This window comes from Gymnoscopelus braueri (genome assembly GCF_963280865.1).
Source record: "Gymnoscopelus braueri genome assembly, chromosome: 8".
Lineage (NCBI taxonomy): Eukaryota > Metazoa > Chordata > Actinopteri > Myctophiformes > Myctophidae > Gymnoscopelus > Gymnoscopelus braueri.
Window position 1 is genome coordinate 49322469 of NC_137609.1, and position 22500 is coordinate 49344968.

At 42.9% G+C, this 22500-nt stretch overlaps 1 protein-coding gene across 1 annotated transcript in view; it reads left to right on the forward strand.

Moving 5' to 3' along the window:
• Window positions 1–22500, forward strand: part of LOC308090906 (uncharacterized protein) — a 104294-nt gene that overhangs the window by 73114 nt on the left and 8680 nt on the right. Inside the window, exons 13-24 of the mRNA XM_080436179.1 lie at window positions 311–374; window positions 886–972; window positions 1608–1818; window positions 2731–3049; window positions 3835–4078; window positions 7477–7651; window positions 8098–8399; window positions 9249–9514; window positions 10344–10496; window positions 12147–12306; window positions 14587–14785; window positions 18226–18442. Coding sequence (XP_080292305.1) covers window positions 311–374; window positions 886–972; window positions 1608–1818; window positions 2731–3049; window positions 3835–4078; window positions 7477–7651; window positions 8098–8399; window positions 9249–9514; window positions 10344–10496; window positions 12147–12306; window positions 14587–14785; window positions 18226–18442 — 2397 coding nt within the window. The remainder of the gene's footprint in view (window positions 1–310; window positions 375–885; window positions 973–1607; window positions 1819–2730; window positions 3050–3834; window positions 4079–7476; window positions 7652–8097; window positions 8400–9248; window positions 9515–10343; window positions 10497–12146; window positions 12307–14586; window positions 14786–18225; window positions 18443–22500) is intronic.

Genomic DNA, 22500 nt, shown 5'->3' on the forward strand with positions numbered 1-22500 from the left:
CGTGCTTGCGTGCGTGCTGTGCGTGCGTGCGTGCGTGCGTGCGTCAGTGTATGCATGAGGGTTCATAAGTAGGACACGGCAATGTGTCTCTATCTGCTCAGCACATAACAGCTGTATGACAAGATGACAACATTAGTGAGTTATTTCTAGATCACTGCACTGTAACATCTCTACCTCTCCTCCCCTCTCTCCTCCCTCCTCTCTCTCTCTCTCTCCTCTCCTCTCCTCTCTCCTCTCCTCTCCTCTCCTCTCCTCCCTCTCCTCCTCTCCCTCTCCCTCTCCTCTCCTCTCCTCTCCTCTCTCCATACAGGAGAATAAGCACATTAAACAAGTGTGTGGAGATGAGAGTGGAGCTGGGCAGATCAAAGCGCAGGGTGAGTGGAGAATGAGCGGCGTAAAGCTCCGTGACGACGGACCCTCCCTCGCACCGCAGGGGGTCCCACACACACACACACAAAACACATATATATATTATATATATCCCAGTGACAGAGCTCCAATAAGCTGTATGCACAGCAGCCATATGGGAAAGAACAATTCCACAATCTCTGAATGCTAAATACAGGCTGGAACTACACCCCCCGAAAGCCCAAGCTGTCATCTGTCGTCATTTCCGTTGAAAATATATTTTCAAATACGATATCCTTAAAACGTAAAAATTCCCATTTGTGATAAGCAGCAAGCCATATATGCTTCGACTAATTTGATTTCCAGTAGGACACATTTACACGACTGCAAAGACAAAACGAGGGAGGGGGGGGGGGTATCATTTCACGCCAGGGGACATTTTCAGAGCTGCCGTGCTCCAGACTGTATGACGGAAGCATTTGAACATTGCGGGAGACAATACACAAGTTTGTAGGTAAACCTCCTCTTCCTCATCAGGCACAGGAGCAGGTGGATGAAGAGACGTGCTGCATCAGCCCTAGGTGGCGCTATGACACGCGCACACGCCACTGGACACGTCTGGAGGTACAGTTTAATGTGCATTATGTCCTTTACAAGTTACTCAAACAGGGTCAATATGTTTCCAAACGTAGGCTACTTAAAAAATGACTCCTGTCAGTGGCTGATGGTTGTGTGCGTACGTGCTTTGAGTATAAGTCTAGGTGTGTCATAGGATTATGTGACAACCACACATTATTACTATTATTACTTATAACTTATAGAAGCTCAGTGGCCTTGGGGTTAAGAGTGTTACTTACTTACTTACACAATTACTATTGCAATGTATACAACTACAAAATGTTATAGTTAACTTATAATATCGGTACTTTGTGTGCACTCAATATTCTATAGGCTACCCTAAATTCTATACACTATATATTTTAACCACTTTAACCTGACATCTCTATTCCGGGCATGTCATTATAGGCTAAAAAAATGTAAATGCATGTGCGGTGAGATTGTGAGATTGTCTATTTTCACTATGAATCCTGTGCCCCTTTGTTTGAAAACCACTGACATAATGTGCTTTTTTGTAGTAATAATTTAAGAAATTACATGAAGCATCGCTAAAATTGCTCAAAACTTACTTGACTAATTTTTCTCTCAACAATGATTCAATCGACCCCCCCCCCCCCCCCCCCCCCCCCCCACTCCTCCAGTTGGAGGGAGATAACGTCACTCCCTCCTGCTTGGACTTCCTCCCCGCTGACTCCGCCCCTGACAGCCTGGTGGGACGGCGTGACCCCGCCCCCTCGTCATGTGACGCCTGCTCGCTGCACAGCACCAGCAGCACGGACAGCGAGGGCCACCGGACCGTGAGGGGCCCAGGCGGACGCACAGGGGCCCCGACACCAGTAGCAGCAGCTTTGGGTGATTTATTATTTTTTTATTCATGTGCTCCTCTCTGTTGAGTTTACTTATTTGTTTTCATATTTTTATATTTCTTATTTCTTATTTTAAGTGTATTATGTTTATTTTAAGTATTTTTTGTGTCTTTTAACAGTGTCTGATAAAAAAACAAATCGATCAATATTGAGTTTAATAATAATAATAATAATAATAATAATAATAATAATAATAATAATAATAATAAGGGTAATAATAATAATAATAATATAAAAGTTTATATAGCTAAGTACCCAAAGACGCTTTAGATACAACAAATGTATAGGATTTTTTTTTACTAAGAAATGGGTAAGACTAGGAATGAAATCAATAAATACAGTGGAATGATGAGACAGTGGGGTGTGCAGTTAGCTGGGGAAAGCCATATTGAAGAGGTGGGTTTTGAGAGCAGTTTTGAAGGTTTGGAGGGTGGGGGTCTTCTCTGAGAGTATTGGGGAGTGCATTTCACAGGGTTGGGGCTGCAAAAGCAAAAGCCCCATCACCCTGCAGTGTTTTTACTAGACCAGTGGTTCTCAACCTGTGGGTCGGGACATTTTTAATACCTAAAAAAAAAAATGTTGGCCAAATTGACAAATTGTATAAGAAAGAGGGCAAACATTTTGAAAATAGCAGATCTACAACGCCTTGCAATGTGAGGCGTTGTGAGCTTGTAGATCTGCTACTTTCACAATATTTATCTGTGCAACCGAGTCAAACTAAATATTATGCCTCAATTCCAAGTGCTTGTCGGGGTGGGGTGTCAGGGTCCCCAGTCAAAATCTGATTATTTTGGGGGGGGATCTCAGCCTGAAAAGGTTGAGAACCACAGTACTAGACCACTGCACCTGGTTAAAAAAAATATAATCTTAAACATCACCTCTCATCTCCTCTCCTCAGCGCCAGCGCAGACGACCAGGAGGTCTTCAAGGAGTTGCGCCGGCAACAACAAGGCTCCGTCCTGGACACGTCGTTCGGGGAAGAGCCCCCCTCCCCGGGCTCCAGCGTGGGCTCCTCCAGCCAGAGCTCCGAGGCCGAGCGCTTGCTTCCCGGACAAGCCCCCCAGGAAGAAGGGCCACAGCCTGCTGAGGAAGATGGAGAGGCTGAGACTCAGGGGCACGTCGAGCGCGCTCCCCTCCCCCGCCCTGCAGGGGGCGCCCAGCGCCGGGGCATGGGTAGCAGGGGTCCCCCCGGGGCGGGCGGCGGGACCACCAGGCTGGTGATAAGTGGACCGGTGCTGCTGGAGGAGAGCCACATGGAGACGGACGAGAGACTGAGGAGGTCAGGAGACTGTTAAACCACTTACAATCAAAATGACACTTTGGTTTGATTGATCGATTGACTTTATTAGCAGGATTGTTAGCAGTACACAGGTAGTACAGTCAAAGGTTATGCTAAAAGGATAACACAAAAAGCTCCAGGGGCCTCCATTGTGGTCCATTGTACTCAATTCATCAGTAATACAATACAATACAATACAAATTAGTAGAAAACTCAGTAGCATCAAAAGGTATATTTACAGAGAAGGGGGGGTTCTACTACCAATGTGTTCAAGGAGTTAATTCCTTTTAACAGGACGTTGATGAAAGTCCTTGTGGGCTTGTTTCCAATGAGGGCCTGTGAGCAATTAGGGGTTAAGAGTCTTGCTCAGGGACAGATTTCATTTCATCGACACATATGCTGGCGTGGCCTGGAATCGTACATGGGGCAACCAGGGCCTCTGGGCAACCAGGGCCTCTGGCTCCCTAGGCGGGCTCACTAACCACTCAGCTATGGCCGCCCCCAACTATGCTCACTTGTATTTCGAGGTCAACCATCCTTTATTTTAGTTTTGAGTTTGGTTAGGGAATCGAGATCTTTAATGGGTTTTGGTGGTTAATTCCACATTATGGCGTACAAGAACTTTGCTTCTCGGTTATCCGGTTATAAGTCAATTATTGGTTCTAAATATCGGCTTCGATATATCTTGGGCTAATTGACCTGCCCTGCACGCTGTCCCTCCAGGCTACATGGTCGACCGGACAGCCAGGAGTCCTCCACCCCCTCCTCTCCGCACGCTGCCAGCACCAGCAGCAGTAACGCCAGCAGTACCAGTCCATCGGAGAGCAGCAGCACCGTCAGCACTCCCAGCCCCGTCACCCGGGTGCGGAGGTCGGTTAAACGCACCGGTAGCGGCGTCGGCAGCGGAGGAACCGCCCAGAACGACCCGGCGAACAAGGGACTGGAGCTTCACAGACACACGCTGGTGGTAGGTACTACCATCAGAACCACAATCGCTTCATGAACTGAAACCCTGTGCTCCTTTAAATCAGTGGTTCTCAACCAGTGGGTCGGGATCCCCAGGGGGTTCCCCACATGATTTTTTTTTTAGGGGGGGGGGGTCCCCAGATGACAGTGAAGTGACAATTTAAGGACCAGTAAGATCTTTTTAATACAAAAATAAATAAATAAATAAAAAAAGACCATCACTGCATCAAAAGTAATCAACAAACTATACTATAAAAACTGGTCAAACATTGGTCAAATTGTCAAATCATATAAATATTGTGAAAATAGCCGATGCGAGGCGTTGTGAGCTTGTAGATCGGCTGTTTTCACAATATGTATCTGTGGAACCGAGTCAAACTAAATGTAATGCCTCAACTCCTACAATTCCAAGTGCTTGTCAGGGTGGGGGGGGTCCCCAGTTCAAATATAATTATATTGGAGGGTCCCCAGTTCAAATATGATTATTTTGGGGGGTCGCGGCCTGAAAAGCTTGAGAACCACTGCTCTAGCAGGTGGAAAGTTGTCTGCTGCCATTAGGGTTTCCTCATGTTTTACCCACTTGTCTAGACTGCCCCAACGCTCCTGATTTCGTGTATAGAGGGGCGGGTGTATAGAGCCGGCGAGAGATTGGGCCTGATCCCATTGGTTCACCGATCTGTCCGTCAACCCCCGCCCCGTTAACACAACATTACGAGCGACGCCCACTGCACTCTGGTTGGTTGGGAAGTGAAACACTTCCTCATACCGAGTACACCGACGCGCTGGGCCAGGCTTTTATTTTTTAGCAAAACTAAACAATAAAAGCCTGGAGATCGAGGCTACCACTTGTCAAACTAAACACTATTTTAAATGGTTAGTCGACAAACAGGTGCGTGAGCAGACAAAATTGGAAACCCATAAATTTGAAGCTGATGAATTCTCTTTCCTGACTGGATGAAATTGGTGTCCCATGAAATTGTATTTTCTACTTACTGTAGCCGTAGAGATGGGGAGAACCCTGTTACTGAACAATCACTCTATGATTACTATCAGAATACAATAATGTATTTGTTTAACCCACAAACTATCACACCTTTATTACAAGAGAGAGCGAGAGAATTAGGCAAATGGTATATCCTGAAACAACATTGTTTAACACCAGTTAACAGTGGTGGACAGTAACTAAGTACATTTACTTAGAGTATTGTAGTAAAGTAGATTTTCTGATTCTAAAATAAATCAAATCAAGCTCATGACTTAAACTCTACTCCACTACATTTCATAGAAATATTGTACTTTTGACTCCACTACATTTCTTAAAACTTACAAAAATATATTATCAATGAACTTTTCTTTAGTAGGGCTTTACCCTCAAAAAAATAAAAATAAAATAGCTGATCTACAAACTCACGTGTCAGGCCGTGACGTCTTGTAACCTTGTAAATCTGCTATTCTCACTATTTTTTAAATGTTTTCTTTTCCCCCCTCTTTTTTATGTTCTAAATTTCAATACAGCAATACATTGATATATGAAAAAAAGAAAATGTACGTCATAATGTATACTTTTGAATACTTGAGTATATTGACTCGAGTATATACTTTGTTCACCACTGCCTGTAATTAAACACAGCATAACAGAGTGTTTGGCAGGCTTGTTTACACAGTATACAACAGGTTTATTAGCATGCTTTCCATTGAGCTCAACAACATTACTTTGCTCTCCAAATATTTAGCTTTGTTTACCAGTGAAAATGACCTTGTTGGCTCATTTATTCAAGGCGTCTTATAATTACTGGCCACAAAAGTGTGAAAAACACACACAAAAGTGTGAAAAACACACACCAAAGGAAAACACCAAAGAATGAGAGCAGGTCATTAAACTCATTAGCTCGTTAACTTCTAAACCTCTGGTTCACAATGTGGGGTCCACGGACCACCAGGGGTCCAAACGGGTGTGTAACTCTGAGAGTGTACAAATGGACATGCATAGTAAATGGTACATGTTTAATAGCGCATTTATCCAAAGCGCTGTACAATGTACAATTACATGCAAGGCACAAACCTGCTCATCGGGAGCAGTTAGGGGTTCGGTGTCTTGCTCAAGGACACTTCGACGGTAACACAGGGTATAGGGAACCTATACTCTACCGTCTGAGCCACTGCCGACAAGTCCATTTGGTTCCATTTGTACACTCTGAGTTAAATTTACACTGAGGATTTTTTTTGTAGAATTGTCCCAGAGATAAAAAAAAATATCAATCAATCAATCAATCAATCAATCAATCAAATGTGTATTATCGGATGGCTCGGTACCACCTCACGAGCCTCAGACGAGACTTTTGTGAACACGACATCCACATCAATGTTTGTAAGCAAATAACTGGTCTATAATAGGGTTGGAATCCTTTAGGATTTTAACGATCCCTTTATGATTCCCTCTTAAAGGTCTGATTCCTTGACGAATCCCTTTAACGATTCCTATATTTAAAAATAGAACAGTATAATGTTCGGCCAAATTAATTTTTCCTTTTTCTTTAATAAACCCTTATTAAATCATACATAGGGTATTGCATATATATCTTTGCTGTCCGGCAGCAACCAGCTAACTCCAAAATGTTCATTTTTCAGGAAAATACAAAAACAAATCAAAAAGTGGAGTTAGGAGGTTTTGTTCATCATTGATAAGAACAGCTGAAAGGACCTCCAAGCTCACAATGAGGTTGGGAGGTCAAAAGGGGGTGGAGCCTGGAGTCAGCTAAACCAGCTAACTCCACCCTCCTTTGGTGGAGTTAGCTGGTTTAGCAGAAAGTTTGAGGATCCAATGGGGCTAGCTGTTTTTGTGAGAAGTGCTTTTTAATACTTTTCATTGGTTCAATATTTTTTTTAATCAACACACAGACGTAAAGGGTGTTCAATGGCCCTGATTTGTGGAAAAAAATGCAAGAGCGGAAAAATGGAGTTAGCTGGTTTCTGCCGGACAGCAGCGAGTGGTTCTCAAAGTGAGGTCCAGGGGGTTCAAAATGAACCCCTACAGGTCTGTAACTCTGAGAGTGTACAAATGGAACCAAATTGACCCGTGAGGGTCCATTTGGTTCCATTTGTACGCTCTCTGAGTTATGGTGGTCCTTAAAATTAGAAAGTTTGAGAACCACCGGTATTTTAATTGTATAGACGAATCCACAGACGCGCTGCCTGTAGCTGCCTGTAGGCGGCCATTGCTGCGGTGTCGCGTTCGCGGAGCGTTGACACCGCAGCAATGGCTGCGCGCAGGGCAGCGCTCCGTGGATTCGTGTATAGCAGACGTGAAGTCCACATGCAGCTCTGACAGTGTGATAAAACCGAGATTCCTCTGGTTCCCGGACCCCAACCCTAGTCTAATACACATATTTTCCCCTGCAGGACCAAAGACCCCAGATCAGCAGCAGCAACGGCAACAAAAACAACAGCAACAACAGCGGCCATGACAGACCGCTGTTCCACGTTCCCCGGGGACACAAACCGGGGACGTTCCCCTCCTCCCTCTCCCGCCAGACGCCCCTCCCCCTCCCCCCGCTGCACCCCGGCGTCGGTGTTGGTAAGTAATGGGGAAAAAAGTAATATATTTTTTCCCAGTAACGAGTAGCATAGCTAATAACGTTCTGAGTAATAATATTTCAGTTACTTTTCTCCCAAAAGTAATTTGTTACCATTTTGTTACAATTATTTTCCGTATCCAGAAGGGATGTAAATCCATTTGATCTCAGTCTAAGATAGTATTAACCACATGAACCCCAGCATCCACATTCTGAGGGGGAAATATTTGCCAAAAACAGCTGATCTACATGTTCACCTGTAGAGATTTGGTGTCGAGGGAAAAAAGCGGTCCAAGTACTGAGCCAACTCAAGTCCGATTTACTAAGTATAAGTGGTTAATTTAACTCGGATGAGGGTACACATTTAACCAAAAGTTACTTTTGGCAGGGAGTAATATCACCTTTGAAAAGAGTATTGAGTAACGAGTAATATATTACATTTTTTTAGTAACGAGCCCAACACTGCCCGGCATCGACTCCTCCTCTGCCTCCTCCGTCAACTGGCGGACGGGCAGCTTCCACGGTTACCGCGGGCGACAGGGCTGCAGCCGCAGCGGCGTAGTCCGGCAGCAGCAGGCCCCACACCCTGACGCCGCCGGTGATGACGATGTGGGCGGGGCTGGGGGCGGAGCCGGAGCAGAAGGAGAGGCGGATCACCGCGCCAGTATCTACGACAACGTGCCGGACGAGCGCCCAAGTTGTCTGTTCGTGGCACGAGGTGAGGGGAAGGAGCCAGAAGGAGAGGAGAGGGTGAGTCTGAGATTTTTTTTTTTAATTAAAAAAGGGCTATTTACTCGCAACCCATAAAAATTGGTCTGTGACCCGAAAATGGGCCCCAAACCAGTGTTTGGGAAACAGTGGTTTAGATGATTTATAAGTGTAACATCTGCGGATTCAGACAGGTCCGATTGATTCAAACCGTTCCCGAGTGTGATTGCCTTAGCTGGGCAGCATTCACATTGGCCAAGATTCTTCCGTACCCGAGTACACTTCATTCAACAGTAATGGTACTTATGTGCCTCATGGGGGCGCTGTGGACTGTGGGGCTTTAGGAGGTAGAGAATGTCATTCACAGAATTTAGTGTGAATAATAAAGTTTGACTGTGTTCCTGCCGTTGTCTTGAGTTATAATAATAACAGAACAACAATACACAATCAAAGCAGTGTGTGCGCTGGTCTTTGAAACCTCGAAATGTAACGTCGTCTGTAATTATCATATGACAGTGACGTCACTGACGCATCCTTGGCATCTTAGCAGTGACGTCACAGACTAATCCTTGGAATCTTTATCCTAGCGGCAGCGTTCGCTACACATGTGTTTTTTGTTTATGTTTTTTTCACGGCTCACGCTACTCAAACACTAGCAGGATTATTATTTCTTGTCAACATTCAAGTAGAACTATATGAGAAGGTGTAACCCAGCTAAAAGAATATGTCATTATAAAATATATATGATATATGATTAGCTGTCCACTTCCTTTTGTTGGTACGGATGGCTTCACATTGCAGCGTTCCGTACCCGAGTACGCAGCCATCGGACCGGGTACGATGGCTGCGATGACCATAGTCTGAATCCGCCCCGGCTCTCTGTCCCAGCAGGTGGGTGGTCTTCTGGACGAGGGGGACATGTTCTCCGCTCTGGACAGCGTCATGGAGAGGATCAGCCTCCTGGTGTCCTCCTGGTCCCAGGACCTTTCCGACGACTCCCCCTCCTCCTCGTCGCCTTCCTCTTCCTCCAGGGCCTCCCCCGCCCAGCGGTCCTCCCCGCAGCGCCCCTCCTCCCCGTCCCACATCCACCTGGAGGTCCAGTGTCCAGAGGAAGAGGAGGAAGGGACCGCCCTGTCACCCCTGCAGCCCGAGAGAAGGTGAGACGCAAACACACTACTCTGTCAGAGATAATGGGATACCCTGCTATCAAAAATGGCGAGACTCCAGTCTATTGGCCACCCCGATAACTGAGTATAACTCTGCTGTCAGGCTGAAACCAGCTAACTTCAAAATGTTCATTTTTCAGGAAATGACAAAAACAAAACAAAAAGTGGAGTTAGGAGGTTTTGTTCATCATTGATAAGAACAGCTGAATGGACCTCCAAGCTCACAATGAGGTTGGAGGTCAAAGGGGGGTGGAGCCTGGAGTCAGCAAAACCAGCTAACTCCACTTTGATGGAGTTAGCTGGTTTAGCAGAAAGTTTGAGGATCCAATGGAGTTAGCTGGTTTTGTCAGAAACGCTTTTTAATACTTTTCATTAATTGGTTCAATAATGTTTTTACCAACACACAGATGTAAAGGGTGTTCAATAGCACTGATTTATGGAAAGAAAATGCAAAAGCGTCAAAATGGAGTTAGCTGATTTCTGCCCGACAGCAACGATAAGACAAATAAAAAATATTTGACTATTTTTAAAATGTTGTTGAATTGTGATCAAACGCAAATATCAAACATATCAGACAGTCTACCTTTCCCAAAAGGAAAACGCATGTAGCCTATATTAAATTCAGTCTGAAGCAGGGACAGGAATGAAGGACCAGAAGGATGGATATCAAAAGCAGAGACATGGATCCCCTCCCTGCAAATCTAACCCTTGTCTAAAGTCAAAACGCCAGGACTGTATTTTGTGGATACACCTTTGTCTGCCACTTGTTTACATGTTGTGAATTCCTACCTGTCTTCACTGTGTCTTTGTCCTGCCACAGGCCGAGTCTCCCCAGTGAGTGTGGCGTCTCCCATCGTCCCGGGATAGATGGCCTGTCCGTGTCCCAAATGCACCTCCTCCAGAAGCTGTCTCTGCTCAAACTCACCTCCCTCATGGACAAGTACTCCCCCAGCAGCAAGCAGGGCTGGAACTGGTGAGACCCCTGTGTGTGTGTGTGTGTGTGTGTGTGTGTGTGTGTGTGTGTGTGGTGTGTGTGTGTGTGTGTGTGTGTGTGTGTGTGTGTGTGAGAGAGAGAGAGAGAGAGAGAGAGAGAGAGAGAGAGAGAGAGAGAGAGAGAGAGAGAGAGAGAGAGAGAGAGAGAGAGAGAGAGAGAGAAAGGGGGAGGAGATAAATAATACTAATAATGCATACAAGTACTCAAAGTCGCTTTACAGAAACAAAATAAAAACAACTTCATTAGGAAAAACTATTTAAACGGTTAAACACTATAGAAACAAAAGGTAGAAAAGTGATAGACAGACATGCCTAATCTATACTACCGCACGACGAGAATATGTGTGTGTGTGTGTGTGTGTGTGTGTGTGTGTGTGTGTGTGTGTGTGTGTGTGTGTGTGTGTGTGTGTGTGCGTGTGCGTGTGCGACTGTGCGTGTGCATGTGTGTGTGTGTGTGCGTGCGTGTGTGTGTGTGTCTGTTTCTGTGTGTTGGACAGTCTTCCTCCTTCATCCTCACAAGAGAAATAGTTGATTTATGGTTGAAAAATATTTGGAGAGTTGGGATTTTACAGTCATAGGAAAACACTGAGGTTGGGGTTAGGATTAGACATTTAGAGGTTAAGGGTTGGAGATGCGTGAGAGATTTTTATTTTTTATATTATGTCTGTTAATGTTTTTAAGGTTAACATGGCAGGTGAAAATGGCATTTATAAAAGACGGCATCCTAAAAAGTACAGTGATACCAACGAGTGTGCGTGCATATGTGCGCGCGCGCGTGCGTGCGTGCGTACATGCCCGCTTGCGTGTGTTTGTGCGTTAGGGGAGTAGGGAGAAGGTGCAACAGGGTGAAATTGTCTTTTATAAGTTCATCTATTATGTATCAGTGTTGAGAAACACAACAACTGCAATAATGTGTCTTCTGTTGAAAGACGGAGAGAGTTCGGCGTTACCCCCTGGAGGCTCCCAGAGGAACTCACCTACAGAGAGAAAGAGACAGACAGACAGACAGACAGACAGACAGACAGACAGACAGACAGATAGACAGATAGACAGACAGACAGGATGAAGGCTGACTTTCAAAATGTCCTAAAAATAGCAGTTAAGGTGCGATGCATTGTGAGCTTGTATTATCTGGTATTGTAGCTACCTGGTACGAACAATTATAGTTTTTTTTTTGGGGGGGGGGGGGGGTTATTGCCGTCGGCTGGAGGGGATTATGAAGTCTAAACTAGTGGTTCTCAAAGTGGGGTATCCATGTGGTAGAGCTTGTAGATCTACCATTTTTCACTATGTTTGAAAAAAAGGGCTCAAGTGGTTCATTCCTAATGTAGACCACTTGTTTTACCCATTATTACATTATGAGTTGCTACATACCCTCCTTGAAATGTGGTGGAGTCAAAAGTACAATATGACTTTCACAATACTTTGTGGAAGACAGAAGTATCCAAAAATGCAAATACTGAAGTAAAGTACAGATAGTGATATGTTTTTATTTTTCAAAGTACTGTACTTTGTTACTGTCCACCACTGGTTACTGCTATAGTAGCATTGTGGCAATAAGTTACCAACACATGAATACTCTCTACTCTCTCTCTCTCTCTCTCTCTCTCTCTCTCTCCCCCCTCGTCAGGACGGTGCCCAAGTCTCCGAGGAAGGTGAAGGGGTCAGAGGTGAAAGGTCGCAGGGTGTTTGGGGTCCCCCTGCTGGTGAGCGCTCAGAGGACAGGAGACCCCCTCCCTCCCAGCATCCTCAGAGCGCTGGTCTATCTCCGAAACCACTGCCTGGACCAGGTTAACAAACCTCATTGTGTTTCTTTGGCATTCAACACTGGAACATTTACATTAATTCCATTCAATTCAAAACTTTATTCCAGACACACAGGGGGTCCATAGAGTACATATAACACAACAAACAGTGGTGGAAAAAGTACTAAAAATGTTTACTTAAGTAAAAGTATCAATACTGCAATGAAGAACTACTCTGTTACAAGTCAAAGTCCGGAATTCAAAATTGACTTGAGTAAAAGTACAAAAGTATTAGTATCAAAATGTACTTAAAGTACCAAAAGTAAAAGTACTAAAATGTTTGAAAATAGCAGATCTACAAGCTCACAACGCGTCGCGATGCGACGCGTTGTGAGCTTGTAGATCGGCTATTTTCAAATAGCCTATGTATAAAATAGGGCTAAAGTGGGTAATGTATCTTTTATAATATAATCATTTATATCTGCAAAGTAATTAGTAACTAAAGTTTTCAAATAATTGTAGTGGAGTAAAAGTACAATATTTGGATCCGAGATATAGTGGAGTAGAAGTAAAAGTATTGGAAATTGGAAATACTCAAGTAAAGTACAAATACCTCAAAAATGTACTTAAGTACAGTACTTAAGTAAATGTACTTTAGTAAGTTACTTCTAGTAAGTTACTTTACACCACTGACAACAAATAAATAAAAAAAACATTAAAAAAACATAGAATCAGACAAAGAGGCCAACTCTCCAGTGTTTACGCAGCCTGGACGAGTACCGGAGACAGCTCTTCCCAGGATTGACTATATCCTCAATAATACTGTTCTGGGACTCTTCTCCAGTCCAGACATGAATCCATACATAGAGCGCCTTAAAGGGATAGTTCACCCCCAAAATGACTTTTTTTCCCCCGATCTATTAGTCACCCCATGGAGACTTGAATTCATGGATATTGTTTTGTTTTTGTCGCATTCCTAAGCCAATCATTTGATGACAAGCAGACCGGTAGGCAGCGGTTCCGGTAGGATGACACAAAGAGTCTCCTTTGTGTCTCCTACCGGAACCGCTGCCGGTCATCAAATTATTGGCTTAGGAATGCGAACAAAAACCAAAAAATATCCGCTAATTCAAGTCTCCATGGGGTGACTAATAGATAGGAGAAAAAAAAACATTTTGGGGGTGAACTATCCCTTTAAGAGAGCCTCACAAGTGTGGATTCCACATGTTACAAACAAGTGCACTACACCATCTAGGGACCTTAAGTAGTATCCTCAGGGCATCGTTGTAGGCCACTTTAAGCCTCCGCATGCTACCTTTCTTGCATGTGCACCATTAAGTAAAAATACTTTTCTATTTGCCTTTTAGGCTTCATAAACAAAACATTGCACAGGGCAGATATGACAAATAACTGACATGTAGAAATAAATGCTATATTCATGGAGACGGGAGGTTTCTGCCCGACATTTAAATATATTGGGTTCCTCTGAACAGTTGACGTTGAAGCCTATTCGTGGGCACTAATCTGAGGTGCTGTTCATTTGCGTGTTCGGAGGCTATAGAAAACCACTCCAGTACCTCGTGAATTGGATTGAAAGAATGTTAAGAGCGTTCAAAAGCTGTCATCAAAACAAATGGTGGCTACTAAGAATATACTTTCAATATAGCTATTTTGACTTTGAAGAATAACATTTTGGTTTGTTCAACACTCTTTAGTTTACTACATAATTCCATGTATGTTTATTTCATAGCTTTGATGTGGTCAGTATTAATCTACACTCTAGAAAATAGAAAAAGACATTGAATGAGAAGATTTGGCCATACTTTGACTGGTACTGTATATAGACCGCCGAAGTCTGACGTCATTTACACATCCTTTGTTTGTCTACCTGGTTTGCAGTTTTCCACCCCCGTTCTGAATCCCATAGACGTATTGAATATCGCGTCAAATAAGAACTGTGTTCCAAAAATAAACACATGACCCCGGCGGGTTGACTCTTATGGATATGAAGCATCAACTGACGGTGAGAAAACGCTAATGTTACTTCCGCCGAATTAGTTACATTTTCGCCAGAAACAGACTGTATCAAATATAAGTGACTGACTATCATAAACGATACAGAACCTCCTCCCTGACAATAACGCTGACACGCGGTGTTTATTGAGACGATTCTAAGATGACCCAATGTTATTCTCCATAGAGAAATTACTTCCGCAAACCTGGGGATGAACGAGTGACGTCAGGACTTCGGTGCTCTATAGCGGAAATATGTACAAGATTGTGGATCGACTATTTCAACATGGAAACGATCACGTCTCTCTCCAGGTGGGTCTTTTCCGTAAGTCGGGGGTGAAGTCTCGCATCCAGTACCTGAGGGACGCGGTGGAGTCGGACCCGGACGGCGTGCGGTTCGAGGGCCAGTCGGCGTTCGACGTGGCCGACATGGTGAAGCAGTACTTCAGAGACCTGCCTGAACCTCTGTTCTCCAGCAGACTGTGTGAATCCTTCCTACACATATACCAGTGTAAGCAGCTTCAGTATTCAGTATTTAGCATAGCATAGCATAGCATAGCATAGCATAGCATAGCATAGCATAGCATAGCATAGCATATGGAAATTAACGTTGCGATGGGAACGATGTACAAAAACGAATTTCACCCACTTTTTTACCTTGTAAACCTGTGATGTGACAATAAAACTGATTCTGATTCTGATAGCATAGCATAGCATAGCATAGCATAGCATAGCATTTCCAGTTTTCTTGATTTGAATACTTAATTAACACGATCATTAACAGTGCAGGTAGTAGGCTACAGTCAAAGGTAAATCAATACATTAAACACGTCAGCCATTCACTTCAGCTAATTATCTTTATACATTTTAAAACTTGAAGAAATGGGACATTCTGTGAGTGCTTTTACTTTTGGCACTTTAAGTACACTTTCATGCCAATACTTTTATACTTTTACTCAAGTAAATCTTGAATACCAGACTTTTACTTGTCACAAAGTATTTCTACATTGCAGCATTGATACTTGTACTTAAGTAAAGTACTTCTTCCATCTCTGCTCCACCGTCGGGACCCAAACTAAAAGAAAGTAGAACTCACTCGAGCTCCCAGTTGAACATTTGCAGCGTTTTCCTTCAGAAACATCGAGACAAATCCATGTCATGTGGAGAAGAGCAGACAGCACACGTTAAATATTAATGATGTATGAGTCTGTTCTTTTGAAGGCCTGTAGTGTTTTCAGCCTGCAGGTACACATGATACACCAGCTGAATACAATTATACACTTGTTGAGGTAGAAAAAGAAAAAAAAAATAACAGCATTCTACTAGTGTTGGGAACAACTACTCTCGCTCGTCACGAAGTATGCGTTTCGAAATATCTATGTATGAATTCAAGGAATCAATGTATGTATGTATCTATGTACTGCATGTCTGTCTGTCTGTATGTATGTCTCTCCTTCACGTATCTCGAAAACCCAATGAAGTGCAGTGTCCGGCAGTGGTGGAAAAAGTACACTTTTTTTTTTTACTTAGTTAAAGTATCAATACTGCAATGTAGAAATACTCTGTTACAAGAGTCCGGAATTCAACATTTACTTGAGTAAAAGTACAAAAGTATTAGAATCAAAATGTACTTAACCCATTAAGACCTGGAACGCATCTGTGTCACTTTAGATTTCTTTGGCTATTCAAAAATAGCAGATCTACAAGCTCATAGCGCGGCACCGAGTGCCGCGCTATGAGCTTGTAGATCTGCTATTTTTGAAAAATCTTGAAACTTTTTTTTTTCAAAAAGCTGTTCGGGTTTATAAAACATTTTTAAGAATCGCCTCAAGTCTTTATGGGTTAAAGTAGCAAAAGTAGAAAGTAGCAGCAGTAATGTCCAATTTCCAAGTTTTTCAAATGTATAAAAATCTTTTGAAAATAGCTGATATACAAGCTCACAATGCGTCGCATCGCGACCTAGTAGATCGGCTATTTTCAAATGGCCGAAATGTGTATATAGGGCTGAAGTGGGTAATTAGGGCTTAAGTTTTGTAATAATAATCAAAATCTACTAAGACTAGTAAATCAAGTTTTCAAATAATTGTATTGTTGTAAAAGTATAACATTTGCCTCTGAGATGTAGTGGAGTAGAAGTAAAAGTACTGAAAATTGGAAATACTACAGTAAAGTAAAAATACCTCACATTCCTGTGCCAATAATTCAATTTGCGGCGTCTGCTGTGGACCAATGCAAAACTATATAAATTAATAATACAAACTCCAAAACAACTCTCACAGTGTAATCACAGATGAGTCTATACTGATGATCCATGGGTTGAGGGTTCAAAGAGAATGTTTTAAATATGGTTTTGCTCCTGTTAAGATTGGTCTCCTAGTAACTCACAAATGCAACAAAACAAAAACTAATCTCCATGAATTCAAGGTTGCTGCGAAGTATTCCTTCATCCAGAGCGACTCACATTAAGCAAGGTAAACACATGCATCAAATGCAGCGAGACAGTGCAGTGCCTCAGTAAACTAGGATCATAGGTAAAACCAAGAACCTATCGGTCTAAAGTAAACAATTACTATCAAAGTAATAATCTGTACGTTGAAACTAGGATTCCTTGTAGGCTAAACAATGAACCTAGCATCTGTCTAAATAACCTGCCATGTACATTTTATCATTGTGGGCAAGAAAAAAACACAAGCCTAAGTAACAAAAACAAGCAATCAGCACATTCACAATGGGCATACACACCGAACGGAATTAGGTTGCAGTCTAGTATTGTTCTATCAATCTACTGCAGCGCCCCGAACTGATACTGCTGTAGATTTTAAAATTGGCCGAGACATATGAGGGAGAACCAAGAAGGAGAGAAAATAAATACAACATTTCATTGATACTACAGTATGAAGGTCTATCGTTGCTGTCGCGTGGAAACCTTGTATGCAACTGATGTTCCTTTTTTTTTGTGAAAACAGACGATCTTCAGCTTGTAGATCTGCTATTTTCACTACTTTTGCGTGACGCTTTTGTACGATGAAGTAGGGCAGCGGTTCTCAAACTATGGGTCGCGACCCAAAGTGGAGTCACGGGAAGGTGCCGTTAGGGTCGCGCATTAGCAAAAAATTATAATTCGATTTGTTTTTATTAAGAAATGGTAAAAAAAAACAGAAGAAGGACAAAAAAGTGAGGTCGTCCCGGTGAAGAGGACGGCCACTACACACACACACACACACACACACACACACACACACACACACACACACACACACACACACACACACACACACACACAGCTGACAGCTCCGTCAACAACACCGACCGGCGACCGAGATCAAGAAGCAGCACTAGAAAAGACAAAAAGACATGGGGGGGTCGTGGCATAAAAAAGTTTGAGAACCCCTGAAGTAGGGCATCAATTTAAGAAACAAAAAATAGGTTTCTGTCCGACAGCAACAATGTATCGTCTCTGTCGGGTGGAAACCTCATATACAGTATGTCCAAAACTGTTACTTTTCAGGATTCTAATTCAAAGACAGCAAAAGTTCGTTCCGAGCTTGCAGATCTGCTACTTTTGATGCTTTCGTGTGACGCTGTGGTATGATCAAGTAGGGCATTAATTAACTGAAAAAAAAGAAAACATAAATAAGTTGAAATATTGAGTTAACCCATTAAGACCTGAGAAGATTCTAGAAATATCTTCTAAATCCTAACAATTTTTTGAAAAAAAAAAAAAAAAAAATCTCGATTTTTCAAAAATAGCAGATCTACAAGCTCATAGCGCGGCACTCGGTGCCGCGCTATGAGCTTGTATATCTGCTATTTTTGAATAGCCAAAGACATCTTAAGTGACACAGATGCGTTCCAGGTATCAATGGGTTAAGAGGTTTCTAGACCGACAGTGACAATATATTCTCGCAGTATTGATTTCCCAGATCAACCTTTCTCTCCTCCTCCACACAGACTTCCCCAAAGACCAGCAGCTGGCGGCGTGCCAGGCGGCCATCTTGCTGCTCCCGGACGAGCGCCGCGAGGCCCTGCGGACGCTGCTGCTCTTCCTGGCCGACGTGGTGGCCTGCGTGCGCGAGAACCAGATGACCCCCACCAACCTGGCCGTGTGCCTGGCCCCCTCGCTGTTCCACCTCAACATGCTCAGCAGAGACCACCACGCGCAGCCCAGGTAAACCACAGCTTCTCATACTCTGATATTTTACTTGAGTAAAAGTAGCAATACCACGGTGTAGAAATACTCCGTTACAAGTAAAAGGCCTGTGTACAAAATGTTACTTGAGTAAAAGTACAAAAGTATTGGCATCAAAATATACTTCCAAAGTACCAAAAGTAAAAGTACTAAAATGTTTGAAAATAGTGTTTAGTGTTTACATGTTTACAGCGTATGTGAGCGTGATTTGCAACACACACACACACACACACACACACACACACACACACACACACACACATACACACACACACACACAGCTCTTGTCCTAAGACCAACCGCTGATCTCTCTAGACTCTACATCCAACTTCCCACAGTTCCCACAAATTACATCAACACCGGCCAGCATTTGGACAGGAAACGCTTTTGATTGGGGAGGAGGCTGTCCCTCCCTGTGATGTAATGACCATGCTGTCAGCGCTGTTTACACACGCACGCACGCACACACACACAAGCTAGCATGCACGCACACACAGTGTGTTACATAACTATGAGCAGTCTCTCATCTGGAGCTAATCTCTGCTCAGATAAACAATTCATCTGCTCTGTAGTTTAGAGAGAGAGAGAGAGAGAGAGAGCGAGAGAGAGAGAGAGAGAGAGAGAGAGAGAGAGAGAGAGAGAGAGAGAGAGAGAGAGAGAGAAAGAAAGAAAGAGAGAGACTAGGCTCTATGCACAGCAGCCATAGTATCACTTCCTTCACAGGTGTTACCAATGATACTAATGAAGGCTCTGTTCCATTTAGTGTAGCTTCTTAAGTTCTCAGATTGACGGATGTGTGCGTATGTGCGTGTGCGTGTATGTGTGTGTGTGTGTGTGTGTGTGTGTGTGTGTGTGTGTGTGTGTGTGTGTGTGTGTGTGTGTGTGTGCATGTGTGTATACAGTACTGATGGACACAGTCATTTCCTCCTGTTCTTTCCATCTGACCTCCTCTCACTACACCTCCTCTCTTTCACTTTCTTCCTCTCCATCGGCTCTGTTTGTTTGCTCCTACAGACATGCATCTCTCTCTCTCCCTCCCCCTCTCTCTCTCTCTCTCTCTCTCTCTCTCTCTCTCTCTCTCTCTCTCTCTCATATCCTCTGTTCCTTGGTGCTGAGGCAAACTGTAAGAACAGAAATGTAAGAACAAAGAAGGGCTCGCAACTCACTTGTTGAATGCTCCAAAGGTTTTCTATTTATTTGTGACAAACAGCAGATATACTGTGTATCTGCTGTTTGTCAAAAAATAGCAGATATACAGTATATCTGTTTTGTTCAATATATAACACCCACAGACACACTGAGAGGGAGACAGTGTAGGAGAGACAGACAGTAGGAAAGCTGAGAGGGAGACAGTGTAGGAGAGACAGACAGCAGGAAAGCTGAGAGGGAGACAGTGTAGGAGAGACAGACAGTAGGAGAGCTGAGAGGGAGACAGTGCAGGAGAGACAGACATGATCAGATCTCAGACCAGCAGGGTCTTGGATCAAGTGGTTCTTAACCACATGGGGTTTTTACACCACAGACACACTCTGATCTTCTTGTTTTAAAGCTTTTCAAGCTCTGATGATAAACCTGACTAAATCTCCTGACACCATATCATACATTTCCCTATTTTGCACTGCGGTGCGTTGTGTGCTTCAATCGGCTATTAGCACTATTATTTTAAATTAATAGAACGCGTTTTTCCTTTTGTTTCTGTTTTGAGATATTTTCTTCTGAAAAGGTTTTAAATAAAAAAAACTAAAAAACCTGGATATGTAGATCCATAAACAACCCTACTTTTGGGGAACTTTAGATGAGAGGGTTTGTTTTGCGGATGTTGAGGGTGTTTTTAGAGTCCTACCCGAGAACTGAAGGCGATGATGACTCTGCAAATTCTCACGTCATCCACCATGTGGCCACCGACCTGTTCACCAGTGCATGGGGTCAACACCAGCTCCATTAATGTTGTGTGAGATCGGGTTGATGTTCCACACCCAAACAAAAAAAAAAGACACACAAGATTACAAAAGGTGACAGAACACCCGATCCCAGACAAGCCCAAATGCATCCGTTCATATTGATGCTGTTGCACTAAAATAATGACTCACGCTTGCAGTTTCAGCCTCTTCTGTTGCATTCTGGGTTATGACCTTTGTCACATGACGGGTTTCCTGTCAATCTGTACTCTGCGTGACAAAAAGAGAGAGAGAGAGAGAGAGAGAGAGAGAGAGAGAGAGAGAGAGAGAGAGAGAGAGAGAGAGAGGATAAAGGGCGAGAATGAAAGATGGAGGGGGACAAATCAAACTGTACACTAAAGAGGTATTCACAGGGTCTAACCCAAACCAAAAACGACCACAATGCTCAAGGCCTGTACGCGGATGGGGTCTGTGTTTTATCATGGTCAGCTGAGTCTGCGTTGCTTCATATTCTATTACCTCGGGTCCCGGGTCTGTTCCACATTATTCGTGAAAGCCTGAGTCGATCCGAGAAGAGCGGTTCTCAGCATTGATCGGGACAGAAAAGCATGAGGTGCTGTTTGATGATTTAGATGAGCTACAGATGAGTTCAGTGACTTGGGACAGCGCAGCTAACTAATACCTGGATTGGAATCAAAGGTGCATGCACCATCAGTGGTGGAAAGTAACAAAGTACTTTTACTCAAGTAGCCTACTGTACTTCAGTACAATTTGAGGTATTTTTTACTTTACTGGAGTATTTCCAATTGTCTACTTCACTACATCCCAGAGGCAAATGTTGAACTTTTACTTCACTACAATTATTTGAAAACTTTAGTTACTAGTTACTTTGCAGATATACATTATTATATTATAAAACATGAATTGACCACTTTAGCCCCATTTTATACATCGGCTAATTGAAAATAGCCGATCTACAAGCTCACAACGCGATGCGTTGTGACCTGTAGATCGGCTATTTTCAAACATTTTGTACTTTTACTTTTGGTACTTTAAGTATATGTTGATACCAATACTTTTGTACTTTTACTCAATTAACATTTTGAACACAGGCCTTTTACTTGTAACAGAGTATTTTTATGTTGTGGTATTGCTACTTTTACTGAAGTAAATTATCTGAGTACTTCTTCCACCACTGTGCACCATACACAATCGTGCATTCCTTCTTCACTGAGGTGAAAACATGCAATTCATTTGAATTCTCTCTTATTGTAGGCTTATACGTATAGCTGCTAGATTCCATTATATGGAGTTGCCCGTCACTGTTATCTAGTGGTGCAACGTCATTTTAATCATTTAGATATCGATTCGTCGGGTCCATATCAGTCCCAACAGTCAAGGGTTGTTCTTTAATGTCTCGGAACAAACCGGGAATCGGAACGAATTTCACGGGTCCAATTAGTGTTCAGGTCCAAAACATGTCGGAAACCAGTCAGATCGCGGACACGAATTTAAGTGGTTCCAATGGGGATCGGCTCCTCCATTAAAAAAAAACAAAAAACCTTTGTGTCTGACTCTGAAGTCTGAACCAATCGGAACTTGGAAAACACATTTCACCAGTGGTGGAAAAAGTACTTACATGTCTTACTTAAGTAAAAGTATCAATACTGCATTGTAGAAGTACTCTGTTACAAGTAAAAGTCCGGAATTCAAAATTGACTTGGGTAAAATTACAAAAGTATTGGTATCAAAATGTACCAAAAGTACCAAAAGTAAAAGTACTAAGATGTTTGAAAATAGACGATCTACAAGCTCACAGCGCGTTGCGATGCGACGCGTTGTGAGCTTGTAGATCGGCTATTTTCAAATAGCCTAGGTATAAAATAAGGCTGAAGTGGTTAATGTATGTTTTATAATATGATAATTTATATCTGCAAAGTAACTAGTAACTAAAGTTTTCAAATAATTGTAGTGGAGTAATAAAGTGGAATATTTGCCCCTGAGATGTAGTGGAGTAGAAGTAAAAGTATTGAAAATTGGAAATACTCCAGTAAAGTAAAAAAAATACCTCAAAACTGTACTTAAGTACAGTAAATGTACTTAGTTACTTTACACCACTGGTCAGAACCAATCAGAATG